Source organism: Nicotiana tomentosiformis, chromosome 4 (genome assembly GCF_000390325.3).
Source record: "Nicotiana tomentosiformis chromosome 4, ASM39032v3, whole genome shotgun sequence".
NCBI classification, from domain to species: Eukaryota; Viridiplantae; Streptophyta; class Magnoliopsida; order Solanales; family Solanaceae; genus Nicotiana; species Nicotiana tomentosiformis.
This window is the reverse complement of record NC_090815.1, coordinates 5,532,595-5,547,992: the sequence shown is the minus strand read 5'-3', so window position 1 is coordinate 5,547,992 and position 15,398 is coordinate 5,532,595. Positions and strand designations below refer to the sequence as shown.

General features: G+C 39.7%; 1 protein-coding gene across 1 annotated transcript; it reads left to right on the top strand.

Moving 5' to 3' along the window:
- The first annotated feature begins 5,765 nt into the window (after window positions 1–5,765).
- Window positions 5,766–10,471, top strand: LOC104095417 (E3 ubiquitin-protein ligase WAV3-like). The gene is made up of 3 exons (XM_009601556.4): window positions 5,766–6,384; window positions 6,470–6,559; window positions 8,884–10,471. Exons 1-3 carry the CDS (start codon window positions 6,229–6,231, stop codon window positions 10,237–10,239), a joined length of 1,602 nt encoding a protein of 533 aa, XP_009599851.1. The 5' UTR covers window positions 5,766–6,228; the 3' UTR covers window positions 10,240–10,471.
- Window positions 10,472–15,398: the final 4,927 nt, after the last annotated feature.

The following is a 15,398-nucleotide window of genomic DNA, read 5'->3' as shown; positions in this document are numbered from 1 at the left end:
AGCTTCTCATCTGTCTTCGAAGTGTGAAGTAATGGTGGGCTTGATAGGTACCGCTTCAGTTGTTCTAGTGCCTGTTGGCATTTTGGGGTCTAGGTGAAATCGTTCTTTTTTTTAGTAGAGAGAAGAATTTGTGGCTTCGATCTGACGACCTCGAAATGAATCGGCCTAAGGCAGCTATCCGTCCGGTTAGCCTTTGCATTTTTTTCACACTATCCACTACGGTGATGTCTTTGATGGCTTTGATCTTGTCGGGGTTGATCTTGATCATGAACCCGAGGAGTCAAATGGTCCTCTGCGCGCAGGGACTTAACTAGCATGTCATCAATGTGAACTTTTATCGATTTACATATTTGTTCTTCGAATATTTTATTTACTAGGCGTTGATACGTAGCCCCTGCATTTTTTTATCCCGAATGGCATTACATTATAGCAATAGGTTCCATACTTAGTGACAAATGAAGTTTTTTCTTGGTCCTCCAGGTTCATGCTAATTTTTTTGTACCCGGAATAGGCGTCAATAAAAGTGAGGATCTCGTGGCCGGTCGTGGCACCGATCAAGCGATCGATGCTAAGCAGTGGAAAAGAATCTTTTGGGCATGCTTTGTTTAGATCTTTATAATCTACACATATTCTAAGTTTGTTCCCTTTTTTGGGGACTGCAACCATATTGGCTAACCATTCGAGATATTTCACTTCCCGAATTGACCCTATTTTGAGAAGTTTAGTTACCTCATCTCTTACAAATGCGTGTTTTACCTCAGATTCAGGTCTTCTTTTTTGCTTCACCAGTTTGAACCTAAGGTCCAAACTCAGCTGGTGTGTTGTTATCGATGGTGGGATCACTGTCATGTCTAAATGGGACCAAGCAAAATAATTTATGTTATCAATAAGGAATTGAATAAGTTTTTGCCTGAGTTCGGGGGTCAAACCCGTTCCCAGGTATACCTTTCTCTCGGGTAGACGTTCGATTAATATAACCTGCTCCAGTTCTTCGATCGTCGACTTGGTGGCGTCGGAGTCGTCAGGGACGATGAGAGCTCGAGGTGTCGGAAACTCTTCCTCGTCATCTTCTATTTCCTGCTTCACCGATTCGGTCGAGACTGGTTGATGTGATTGCTATTTGGTTTCTCGCTTATCTTTTGGGCTCGACCTTTCTGAGGCCGATAACGTTGGTATCGGTGTTATCTCATCGACCGCAAACATTTTCTTCGCAACATGTTGCTCCCCGTATATTGTCTTCACGCCGTCCGACGTAGGGAATTTCATCACTTGGTGTAGAGTCGAAGGCACTGCCCTCATATTGTGGATCCATGGTCTTCTGAGTAGGGCATTGTACCTCATATCGCTTTCGATTACGTGAAACTTGGTGCTTTGGATGGTTCCAGCCACAATTACGGGCAGAATAATTTCCCCTTTAGTTGTTTCACTGGCCATATTAAAGCCGTTTAAGGCTCGAGCTGCGGGCACGACTTGATTCTGTAAACCGAGCTTCTCCACTACCCATGAATGGATGATATTCGTAGAACTACCTGGATCCACTAAGACACACTTAACTTGAACTTTATTTAATATGATAAAAATTACCAGAGCGTCGTTGTGAGGTTGAGATATGCCCTCAGCTTCTTCAATTCCGAATGATAAAGTGCCCTCGGATACATAACCTCGAGTTCGTTTTTCCCCTACGGCCGGTACCTTGCCGTATTTGAGCACGGGTTCCTGTGGAGTATCGACCCCATCGATGATCATATGAATGGGATGCAGAGGTTCCTCTTGTTTATCTTTTTTGCTGGCGTCCCTTTCTCTGAATTGATTCTTGGCTCGGTCACTGAGGAACTCTCGAAGGTGGCCTTCATTAAATAGACGGACTACCTCTTCTCTTAATTGTCTGCAATCCTCGGTCCTGTGGCCATGTGTACCATGATACTTACACATCGAATTCGGGTTCCTTTGGGAAGGGTCGGTTTGCATGGGTCTGGGCCACTTAGTATCTTTGATTCTTTCGATCGCCGTATAATGCCCGATGTGTCGACGCTGAAATTGTACTCCGATAGCCGAGGTGCCTCTATAGGATCGACATATTTATCAAAGCCACTCTTGCTCATAAGCCCCATAGAATTTTGTCCTCGATCACTCCTTCGATTGTTCCGAGCGGCCTTGCGCGTTGATCCGGTTTTCATTCGATCTGCGGCGTACGGTTGATATCGGTCTCTGTTCGACTTTTGCTCTCTGTTGATGTCCCTCTGGTTTTTAATAGCTGTCCTGTTCTGATGCATAGATCCGGAAGGAGCTCTCAACTGGTCGTCTTCGACCCTAATTTTTGACTAATATTGGTTGTGTACATCCGCCCAAGTTATTGCTGGATACTCGATCAAATTTTGCTTCAGCCAACGTGATGCTACTGAACTTTGCTCGTTCAACCCTTGGGTGAAAACTTGGACGGCCCAGTCGTCTGGGACCAGTGGCAATTCCATGCGTTCTATTTGCAATCAGGATACGAACTCCCCCAACATTTCATTACCCCTTTGTTTTACTTTGAAGAGGTCCGATTTCCTTGTTGCAACCTTATGGCACTAACATGTGCCTTTACAAACGAATCCGCTAACATGGCAAAAGAATCGATGGAATTTGGTGGCAGATTATGATACCAAATCATCGCTCCTTTTGAGAGGGTCTCTCCGAATTTTTTCAATAACACAAATTCGATCTCATCGTCTTCCAAATCTTTACCCTTGATGGCACACGTGTAAGAGGTGACGTATTCGTTGGGATCGGTCGTACCGTTATATTTGAAAATTTCGGGCATACGAAATTTTTTGGGGATTGGTTTTGGGGCTGCACTCAAGGGAAAAGGCTTTTGTACGAATTTTTTCGAATCTAGCCCTTTTATCATTGGTGGAGCTCCCGGGATCTGATCGACCCTGGAATTATATGTTTCTACTTTTTTATCGTTGGCTTCGACTCGTTTTGTGAGTTCCTCGAGCAATTTAGTAATTTCGGGAGTAGTCCCCGATTCTTGCTCGTTTGACTTCACTATGGCTGGCTCCGTGCTGTGGGTGATTTCTCGAAGCGGATTGGGCTCCGACCTGCTTTGTACCTGAGTTTGGCTCTGCAACTGAGCTATCGCTATTTGCTGGGCTTGTAACATCTCGAAGATCATCTGTAAGCTGACTCCGATCTCCTCCATGTTATGGGTGTCTTGAACTACGGATCGAGTACCGCCCTGAATGCTTTTTTCTGGTTCGGAACTTTGGTTCGCCTCAAGAGCCACTTGTGAATTGACATCTAGCGGTACTTTGACTCGGATTTCAGGTACTTTGACTCGAGCTTTAGTGACATCGCTAAGTGGCCTTTCGACCTTGGGAATCACGTTGTTGGTTTCATCTTGAATGCCGGCTTCGTGGTCGATAGGTAAAGCCATCAATCGAGGGTTTGCCATTGCTGATTCGAAGTTATAAACTGGTGTGTATTGCAGATTTGTATCAAATAACCACTGTTACCCTTAGCCCCACGGTGGGCTCCAAACTGTTTACCCGGAAATTCAGATATAGTTGAATTTATAAGTAGTTCTAAGGATATGTGATATAACTTGACATAAATCGTACGTAGAAGTGAAAATGTTTAGATTCTTGGTTATAAAAACGGGAGATAAATTATTGAACAAGAAGAATGAGTGTGCTGAATAAAACAAGCTCAAGAGATTTATTCTTCAATAAGAGAAGTAGTCTTTTCTTATAATGTGTCCACCTTTTTTTGTGCTTACAAGGATTCCTCCTTTTATAGTAGAAGGATCTTACTTTATTTACAATAAAAAATATATAGTGGAGAACCCATGATGAATTGTCTCTTTCTCGATTCCTGCCAATATTCTCTCCCCTAGTGCGGTTGCAACGGCTCTTGTCTGCGAGCTCGATACTGGCTCGAGCTCGGTATTGGGTCGAGCCCCCAGCCTTGGTTCGAGTTCGACATTCAGGGTGAGTGTTAATCGGTCTGTGCATCTCCGACTACCTTCACATTGCCTTGCGGTTCGATTTGGTCATGGGCTCGATAATGATACCGAATCGACTCCTCGATCGGTCTTGGAGCTCGAAGCTTGTTTGTACTATCTTTAGAACCCATCTCGAAGTCTCACTTCGGTCGCTTACCATTTGAACTCGATCAAACGTACGGGGGCCGAAATCTATTTCGACCGTATACAACATAATACTTGGTATTATCCTATGTATAAGTAATGCATAGAAAACCATGACATTAGTAATACCAAGGCTACTAATGCATGCATTAGGTTGGTTAAAGACAAAATTATCCGTAAAGTCCTTTAAAGCTTGAGAATATGAAGGGCATTTTTGTAAACAACTATTTTTCTTAAAAATTATGCAATACATTATAATTTTAATACACCACACCAAACAGTAGATAAAAGATAATATCTGTATAACTAATGCTTGTATTACTAATACACATTATTCCACACTATTCTTATACACCCTACCAAACGACCCCTAGGTGTATGTCACATAATTGAATATTATCGCCTATCGGTAATAAAAATCTAATATTTAAATGGAAAAAAGGTAAAGAACGATTTCATTATCCGCCAAACATGTTAACTTAGTAAATTTCTCGATTATAAGAAACAAGAGCGAGCTTTCTTTTATTATGGACTGGTGGTCCCTAAGAAGAGATTCAGAGATATACATTTGGAGTAATTCATAACCTCCCAAGAGAAAAAGACGTTCAAATGTACATATATTAGTCAAAATTTATATTTGTAAACGTACTAAATTTATATTTATATTTGTATACTCTTTTTATCTTTTCCGCTTCAATAATTGAAGCATAGAAAAAAAGAAGAAGCTGATTCTACGTGTCAGAAAAAGACCAAATCACCCCTCTGCTAAAGATAAAAAGGACAGCCCGGTGCACTAAGCTTTCGCTATGAGCGGGGTCCGGAAAAGGCCCGGACCACAAGGGTCTATTGTACGCAGTCTTACCCTGTATTTTTACAAGAGGCTGTTTCCATGGCTCGAACCCGTGATTTTCTGGTCACATGGCAACAACTTTACCAGTTACGCCCAGTGGCAGACCCAGGATTGTGTGCACGCGGGCTAAATTTTAGAAGTACATAACTTTAATCGTAAAATAATAATTGTCAAGTGAGTTTAAATAAAATATTTATATAAAATTTATGCAGCTTTAATCGTAATCTATATATATACACTCAGTATTATTTTTTGATAAAGGGGTTCAGTTGAACCCGCTGAATCTGTTTTCCACCACGTGCGTCCGTCCGCCACTGGTTACGCCCAAGCTCACCTTCTCCCTATGCTAAAGATGAATTGAAATAATCCTTCATTACAAATCAGGTTGAAGCTCCAATAAGTATCAAGACAAAACAGACTACTTGCCAATGCAAAGAACTAAGGCACGTTTGGCCATAAATTTTATTTTTTTTAACCTTTTTTGGAAGCATTATTTGATTATGAAAATTTTAAATTTTACTTGAAATTGAATTTCGAAATTTTTCAAAAATTCACTTCAAATTCCTCACAAAAATTTAATAACACTTCCAAATTGTATTCATGTCCAAACAGAACTTTAATTTTCAAATATCACATTCATTTAATTTTATTTACCATTTTCGCTGATAAAATAGAAGCAAGTTAAAGAAAGATAAATTGAGCAGGCAGGGCAAAAGTAAAAGTGCAAAAGGAAAAACGTGGGGTACTACTACTCAATATACTAGAAAAAGAAGAAAAGAAGAATGAAGGCCAAAATCTCGAGGGAGGAGTGTGGACTGAACAGTGACCAAAAATTTTGAGCCTTTGACTGAAGGAGAGAGAGAGAGAGAGAGAGAGAGAGAGGGAAATGGGGACACAAAACACAAAAGCAGAAAATTCAGAGTTGTTGAGTGAGACACTAAAGTAAAGGACCTGCCACTGCCGTTGCCCCCATTATTGATATAACTGGCAGCCATTCCGAATTTTAAGCCTTTACTTATTTTGTGTGTTTCTGCTCTCTCTCTACCGTTTCAGTGTTTGTGTATTTCACTCAATTCCACAGTGAATTATAGGTGGTTTCCGGTAACGAATATGGCCGGAGAATCTGTGTGACTGTGTTTGTCTCTGTTTTCACTCTCTCTTTTATCGTTACTGGCTATAGCTTTTCAGTGTTGTGAAATTCACACACACACACACACACACATAGTGAGTTTTAATATTGTCGCCGGTAATGGGTATGACCGGAGAATCGTCGTCGTCGTCGTATTCAGGTAAGCTGAAGAAAGCAGCAAAAAAGATATTAGTTCAAACATGCGGCTCTTTTCGCTGTAAATACCCTCAAAGTTCTCCTCATGTCGCCGACGACGACAACAACAACAATACATCTGTAAGTTTATTGAAATTCGTTTAGTTTCTAAATTTCATGCATTTGGTAATTTTAATTCTATTTTCTTCTTAATTGTTCTGTGCAGGTGTTTGCTTTTCCTGAGCTGTTGAAGAATCATACTTCTGTAATTAAACCCTCACAATTTGATTCTACTACTAACACACCTTCTAACAAGGTAACCTTTTTATATTTTTCTGCATCCTCAATTTCTTAATTTCTTACATCTATTTTTCTGGTTCTTACATTGTTATTATAACTTTCTGGCTATTGTTGTTGATATTTAATTGTTTTCTATTCATCCTCTCGAGCCGAGGATCTTTCGAAAGCCTCTATACCTTCCCATGGTAGGCTAAGGTCTGCCTACACACTACACACTACCCTCCCTAAACCCCACTTGTGTGATTTTTGTTATTGTTGTTGTATCCTCAATTTCTTAATTTCCGACCTGTTGTTATTTTTCACAGTGAATTGTTAGTTTTGATAGCAGATTAGTTACCATTTTTACCAAATTACCAATTGATGCTTATCAATAGATTTACATGTAATTAATGACTTTAATACACTGTTTACTGTTATGTACCAGTAAAATTAGCTTGTCTAAGCTAGCCTTTGATGTCCTTTCATTACAATATCCCCAAATATTTAACTCTACTATTAAGTACACATTGTTGTTCTAGCATTCATTAGGTTTCTTGAGATTCTTCTTTCTTAATTGACCTTAGCCTTATAAATGTTTAAATCCTCAATGTCTTGGATGTATTCTCAACATGAGAATCAAAGCTGTGAGTTTCATATGCTACATTGCCATGAGCAAAAGAATTTCTTTTCTAGAAATTTTCAGATCTATAGCTCGCGGATTCGACCTGTGGAATCAACCACTATGCTTCTGTCAAGATAAGCTGCCTATATCTAGAGGCGGACCCAGGATTTGAGCACGACGGGGGCACCACTGTGTGCTAATCACTAGCGATAAAATTCGGCGTGCAACTCTTTGAAAACCTAATGATTATAATGATTTATCATCCACGTATAAACAAAAGAAGTTATAAAGAAAAGAAAGCACCAAACAAATAGAGATTTCTTCGCAAAATGGGTGCTATGGGAAGGAAAATGTTTGATTAAGCATGTTTCGCACTTTAAAATTTCTAAGTTTTTTAAAATAAAGGGCCAGTGATCAAAATGGCGTTCAAACTTTAAAGAAATTAAGATTAATGGTATGTTAATAGTAAAAAAACTAAAGAAGAGTCTTAAACTCTTAGTTTCCACAGCCGAGCGAGAGTCAAAGCGATTGATGAAGAAGGTTGTGGCATAAGAATTTGTATTTTTCTATTTGTGGAGTGATAAGTTGCAATTTGAAGCTTTTAATTTTAAGGGATGAATTTGAATTTTTTTAAAATTAAGTTGACCATTATGTATTAGAAGTTAGCACTAAACTATAATTGAATTCAAAAGAAAAAAATAAAATAATTTGTTATTAAGTATGAAAGTATGTTGTCTTCAATTAACTAAAAAAACTAAAGATGAGATTCGAACCCGGATCATCCAGCAAACAAGGGAATTGAATCGCCCAACATAACCACTTCTTTCGTTCGCCTCTTAGTGTCTGGGTGCACAACTAAAATATTTAAGGGGTCCTATATAAATGTACAAATATATATAACGTATATATACAAGGTTTTTTCCGAGGCTAACGGGGTCCCGTGACCCCTCTACATGCAACGTAGGTCCGCCTCTGCCTATATCACTCCCCTTGGGTGCAGCCCTTCCCCGGACTATGCATTAATTCTTTGTGCACCAGACTGTCCTTTTTTTGGAATTTCAGATATAACATATTCCTTACACACCCACTCACCTTTCCCAGGACAAAATTGAAAAACTACTATTGTTTTGTATTAAGGTGAAGAAACTAAGCATAATAAGCCTGTAACAAGTCAAAAGAGACCAAAAAACTCAATTTTTCATTGAATACATCCTTCATGAAAGAAACCTTTGCATCCTTCGTTAAGTCGATATGAAGTTCTACTACTTGAGGTTAAACTTAACTAATCACTTTATAAGAAAACACACCTGTTGTTTTTTTTTGGGGGGGGGGGGGGGGAGTTGGCACATTTAAGAATGAGTTATGAGTTTTTATTTGTTCGATAAATGAGTAATAATTCTGTGCCATCTGATTAAACATTCCATAAAGGATTGTTCTTGCAGGACAAAAGGCCTCAAGTCTTTTCTTTAAAAGATTATATCTGGGATTTTCTTTTTCCTTTGTTATGTTTAAGAACTGGTGTTTTTCTTTTTGGTGTCAATATGTTCAATGTTGCTTTGTTACTACAAAGAATCTCCAAGGTCCTGCATGGGAATGGTTACTACTATGTATTTATGAGTTCCATTCTGTTGGTCTTATGCTCACCTCTTCCCATCACCTAACAATTGGATGTAGTCCATACCATTTATCATCCATTTGTAATTTAGAAAACTGATGCTTCTCTTTCTATTGTCTGGCAGAACTTTTGTCCAATATGTCTGGATCCGTTGACCTATAGCTGCGACAGCAGCCCAGGACAAGCTATATTCACAGCGCAATGCTCTCATGCTTTTCACTTTGCTTGCATATCATCCAATATCCGCCATGGCAATGTTACTTGCCCTGTTTGCCGTGCACATTGGACTCAACTACCTCGGACATTGAAGATGCATTATTCTGCTCACAACAATCAAGCTGATCCCATTCTCCAGATTCTTGATGAATCAATTGCTACTTCGCGGGTACATAGACGTTCCTTTTTGCGCTCTGCTCGCTATGATGATGATGATCCAATCGAGCCTGACCGTACATCAGATCTTCACCGTCTACATCTGTCTTTGTCACCTATCACCCACGGTACCTCTATGTTTGATCCTTGCTCAAATCCAAAGTCTGGCTTTAATTCATGCCATTATCCTCAGCATTGTCTATCTAGTTCTTCTTCAGAGTCTTCACATCCAACAGTGCAACATTTTGCCGAAAGCGGGCAGATCCCTATTGTTTCCACATCCTCTAGGAGAGCTTATCTCTGCTTAAAATTGGCACATCAGCCAGCCACTGACTTAGTCTTAGTTGCAAGCCCAAATGGACCTCACCTAAGGCTTATGAAACAAGCCATGGCATTGGTGGTATTTTCACTCCGACCTATAGACCGCTTGGCTATTGTTACCTACTCTTCTGCCGCAGCACGTATCTTCCCCCTCAAGTGTATGACCTCTTACGGGAAGCGGACAGCACTACAAGTGATTGATCGACTGTTTTATATGGGCCAAGCTGATCCAGTAGAAGGACTCAAGAAAGGAGTAAAGATACTAAGAGAGCGCACCCACCAAAATCCTCATTCTTTTATTCTGCATCTGTCTGACAATCCAACAAGATCTTTCCATGGGTTTCACTTGGAACTTCCTATTACAATCCATAAGTTTCATGTAGGATTTGGATTTGGCACTTCAAATGGGTTTGTCATGCACGAGTTTGAGAGATTTCTTGCTAAAATATTAGGCGGTGCGGTTAGAGAAATTGCATTGAGGATTGGGCAGGACTCTAGGATTATGAGAATTGGAGAATTACGAGGGGGTGAGGTGAGGAGAATCCCGTTGCTTTTGGAAGAGTTGGACCAGGTCCATGTGGTGTATACCTACATTGATTGCATGATGGATGACTCTGTTAAAACAGGGGAAATTGTAGTCAGAATCGGTGATAGGAAAGAACTGACTGATGCTGTTGACACTGTTGAGACCATAGACGGAAGAAGTAGCAGTGTTGAGAGCTGGGAATATCACGATCCGTTCATGGCTAGAAGATGGGCTAAGCGTTTGCATGGCTATAGGATATGATGTTCACGACTTTGATTCCTTACCCTGAAGTCCTTGATCCCATCACTCCGATCTCTGGGGATGATCTATTAATTGAACAAAGTTTTTTTTTTTTTTTTTGAGAATCTGCAAATTACGCGGGATCTTGAAATACACGAATAGAGGTCTTGTATATCTGTGTTCCTACTTTTTCTGTTAAGGAATCTTCTATAGTTGGGTGCATTGTTATGTTTTTTTCTCTCCAAATTTTGCAGCATTTATGCTCTTCATGTGTTAGCATACCCGTTTTATGCTGACTATCCCTTTCATCTTCGTGCTTGGCTGAAAATGAAAACATTTAAAAACTCAAAGAAGAGAAGTCCAACTATGTTTACACTTGTTTTCAGCCTACCTCAATTCTTCTCTTCTCCTTTATCCAGGTTTTGGCCCGGCAATATGAGCAAGCTCACACATGGTAGACTGTTGAGCTGTTTGTTGTATTTATTTCCCATATCCATTTGAGTTTCAGGTGGTCACTGCCTATTGTGTTCTGGTGATGAAATTATAGGCAATTTTTGATATAAGGAGGCCATCTTTTGAAAATTCCCAAAAGGAGGATATAAAGGTGTTTTTAGATATTGGTTAATGTGTTAAGTAAAGTGAAACTATTGTTATTTCCCGGTTAATGTGAAACACGGTTTAAGTTTTCTTGATTCTTATTTAAAGTTCCCTCAATCATGTATCTTAGGACATATTAATATTTTCATATTTTCGTGTGCTATATAGTCCATGACATTTGCATGAATTGCGGCGACCGACCTCGAATCTTCTAAAATTTTGCGGGCCGATAAAAAATAACCTAATGAACAATAGTCATCATTTCAGCATGACCATTCCAAGTTTTTTGGTATTTTAGGGCCATAAAACAGGAATTCAGGACGATTCCCAGATTTTAGTGTGCTATAATCCACGCTATCTGCATGAATTCAAGAGACCAACCCCGAATCTCCTAAAATTTGGTGGGCCCATCAAAACCGACCTAATGAACAATAATCATCGCTTCGCCATGACCGTTCCTCATTTTTTGGCATTTTAGGGCCACGACACATGAATGAAGGATGATTCCCATATTTTCGTGTGCTATCCATGCCATCTGCATGAATTCTGGCGATGGGCCCCGAATCTCCTTAAATTTTTGCGAGCTCATCAAAAATGACATAATGAACAATAGTCTTCTCTTCGCCATGATCGTTCCTCGTTTTTTGCGTTTTAAGGCCATAAAACAGAAATTTAGGACGATTCCCAAATATTCATGTGCAGTCCATGCCATTTGCATGAATTCTGGCAACCGGCCCCGAATCTGCTAAAATTTTGTAAGCCTATAAAAAGCGAACTAATGAACAATAGTCATCGTTTCGCCATGACTGTTCCTCGTTTTTGGCATTTTAGGGCCATAAAACAGGAATTCAGGACGATTCTCAGATTTTCGTGTGCTCGCCATCTGCATGAATTCGGGCAACCGGCCCCGAATCTCGTAAAATTTTGCGGACCCATAAAAATGACCAAATGAACAATAGTCATCGCTTCGACTTGACCGTTCCTCATTTTTCGGCGTTTTAGGGCCATAAAAGAGAAATTATGGACAATTCTCTTTTCGTGTGCTATAGTTCATGCCATATGTATGAATTCGGGCGACTAGACCCGAATCTCCTAAAATTTTGCGGGCCCATAAAAAATAACCTAATGAACAATAGTCATCGCTTCACCATGATCATTCCTCGTTTTCGGCGTTTTAGGGCCATTAAACAGGAATTAATGACGATTCCCAGATTTTCCTGCGCTATAGTCCACATCATCTACATCAATTTGGGTGATCGGCCCCAAATTTCCAAGAATTATGCGGGCCCATAAAAACGACCTAATTAGCAATCGTCGTCGTTTAGCCATAACCGTTTTTCGTTTTACGTCATTTTAGGGCTTTAAAACAGGAATTCATGACGATTCCCAAATTTTCTTGTGCTATGCCGCGCCATCCGCATGAATTCTTGCCATAACCATTGCTCGTTTTTTGGGGGTTTAGGGACATAAAACAAGAATTTAGGACAATTCCCAGTTTTTCATGTGTTATAGTCCATACCATCTACATGAATTCGGGCGAACGACTCCAAATCACCTAAAATTTTGAGGGCCCATATAAAACGACCTATTGAACAATAGTCATCGCTTTGCCATGACCGTTCCTCAGTTTTTGGTATTTTAGGGCCATAAAACATGAATTCAGGATGATTCTCAGATTTTTCTGTGATATAGTTCACGCCATCTACATGAATTCGGGCGACCGACCTCGAATCTCCTAAAATTTTGCGGGCCCATAAAAAACAATATAATGAGCAATATTAATCGTTTCTCCATGACCGTTCCTCATTTTATTTTCGTTTTAAGGCCATAAAATAGGAATTCAAGACGATTCTCAGATTTTCGTGTGTTATAGTCTAGGCCATCTGTATGAATTCGAGCGTCCGACCCCGAATCTCCTAAAATTTTTTGAAAAAAAAAAAACGGCCTAATGAACAATATTTAACGCTTCGCCATGACTATTCTGGCGTTTTAGAGCCATAAAACAGGAATTTAAGACGATTTCTAGATTTTCGTATGCTATGTCCATGCCATCTGCATGAATTTGGGTGATCGGCTCCGAATCTCCTAAATTTTTGTGGGCCCATAAAAATGATCTAATGAACAATAATTATCGCTTCACCATGACCGTTCCTCGATTTTTGGCGTTTTGGCGCCATAATATGGTAATTCAGGAGGATTCCCAGATTTTCGTATACTATAGTCCATACCATCTATATTAATTTGGGGAGACCGGCCCCGAATCTCCTAAAATTTTGCGAGCCCATAAGAAACGACCTAATAAATAATAGTCATCGCTTCGCCATGATCGTTCCTCGTCTTTGGCGTTTTAGGGGCATAAAACAGGAATTCATGACCATTCCCAAATTTGCGTGTGCTATAGTTCATGCTATCTACATGAATTCGGGAGATCGGACCTGAATCTCCTAAAATTTTGCTGGTCCATAAAAAAATGACCTAATGAACAATAGTCATCGTTTTGCCATAACCGTTTCTCATTTTATGGAGTTTTAGGGTCGTAAAACAGGAATTCATGACAATTCTCAAATTTTCGTGTGCTATGCCGCGCCATCTACATGAATTCGTATGACCGGCTCTGAATCTCCAAATTTTTTTTGGGCCAATAAAAAATGACCTAATGAACAGTAGTCATCGCTTTGACATGTCCGTTCCTCATTTTTAGGATTTTAGGGACATAAAACAGGAATTCAGGACGAATCCCAGATTTTCGTGTGTTATAGTCCACGCCATTTACATGAATTCAGGTGAACGACTCCAAATCGCCTAAAATTTTGCGGGCCTATAAAAAAAGACCTAATGAATAATAGTCATCGCTTCGCCATGACCGTTCCTCATTTTGTGGCATTTTAGGGCCATAAAATGATAATTCAGGACGATTCTCAAATTTTTTTGTGTTATAGTCCATGCCATCGACATGAATTCGGGCGATCGGCCCCGAATCTCCTAAAATTTTACTGGTCCATCAAACACGACTTAATGAATAATAATAATCGCTTCGCCATGACCATTCCTCATTTTTGGCGTTTTAGGGCCATAAAATAGGAATTTAGGACGATTCCCATATTCTTGTGTACTATAGTTCACGCCATCCGCATGAATTCGGGTGACCAACCTCGAATCTCCTAAAATTTTACAGGCCCATAAAAAAGACCTAATGAACAATAGTCATCACTTCTCCATTACCATTCCTCATTTTTTGGTGTTTTAGGTCTATAACACAAGAATTAAGGACGATTCCAGGATTTTTGTGTGCTATAGTCCATGCCATATGATGAGTTCGGGTGACCGGCCTCGAATCTCCTAAAATTTTGCGGGCCCATAAAAAATAATCTAATGAACAATGTAATCTCTTCGCCATGACCGTTCCTCATTAAAAATAAAATAGGAATTCAAGACGATTCCCAAATTTTCGTGTGCTGTATAGTCCACGCCATCTGCATGAATTCGGGCGTCCGATCTCGAATCTCCTAAAATTTGCAGGCCCATAAAAAAACGACCTCATGAACAATAGTCAACGTTTCGCCATGACCGTTTCTCGTTCTTTGGTGTTTTAGATCCATAAAATAATAATTCGGGACGATTCTTAAATTTTTCGTGTGCTATATAGTCTACGCCATTTGCATGAATTGGGGAGACCGGCTCCGAATCTTCTAAAATTTTGTGGGACCATAAAAAATGACCTAAAGAACAATAATCATCGCTTCGCCATAACCTTTTCTCGGTTGTTGGCATTTTGGCGCCATAAAATGGGAATTCAGGAGGATTCGCAGATATTCGTGTGCTATAGTTTTTCGCGCCCCGTTTTCTCACGAAAGCGGGTTTTGACATGTGATAACTCTTTTAAATGGGTATTAAAAGAGAAGAGTCACCACCTAATGGTTTAAGGTGCGTTAGGGCACCTCTTTGCAAATAACTTTGTTTGACTAGTCAACGCCGCCAAAGATCGGGTAAGGGCTCAAATTACCTCAAAGAAAAGGTGTTAGACACTCTTTGAGGTCCACAACTGTGGTTCCCGGCTGAATTTTATACTATGTGGATTATATCATTAATATAGGCGAGCATATAAATAAAGGAAACTATGAAAGTTGAAAGTCCTATTATAACGTAAACCAGTGTAAGAAAGAATTATTAAACTATATGAATAATTGATACAAGTTTTAAAGACCATAAAGACTACAACTGCGTTGGTCTATATTTAACGACTAAATCTTTTAGCAAGCTTATAAGGGGGGGGGGGGGAGGGGTCCTAAGTTTTTTAGCCTAAAGGATCACCCCGAGCAACATAAATAATACTTCGCAACTCCCTTTAGGTAGGAGTTGCTCATATTATTTAGCGGGCACATACTATCATCTCCTACTATCCGATTACTATGTTGAAGTTGTTTACTTAGAGGCGTTCTAATTCATTTCTAAGTCGTACCCTAAGCGTGCACTACCCGTCCCACACCTATGATCCATGAGGCTTTGGACCTAGTATTTAGGTGGTTCTAGACTCCACTTAGGGTCTCAAAATGATAAAATTAGCCCACATTCAAAAACATGTA

Bases quoted from the DNA above. Each gene is read 5' to 3' on its own strand.
- LOC104095417 (XM_009601556.4), top strand. From the start codon at position 6,229: ATGGGTATGACCGGAGAATCGTCGTCGTCGTCGTATTCAGGTAAGCTG. The intron at 6,385-6,469 runs GTAAGTTTATTG...TGTTCTGTGCAG, and splicing joins ACAACAACAACAATACATCT to GTGTTTGCTTTTCCTGAGCT. The intron at 6,560-8,883 runs GTAACCTTTTTA...ATTGTCTGGCAG, and splicing joins CTAACACACCTTCTAACAAG to AACTTTTGTCCAATATGTCT.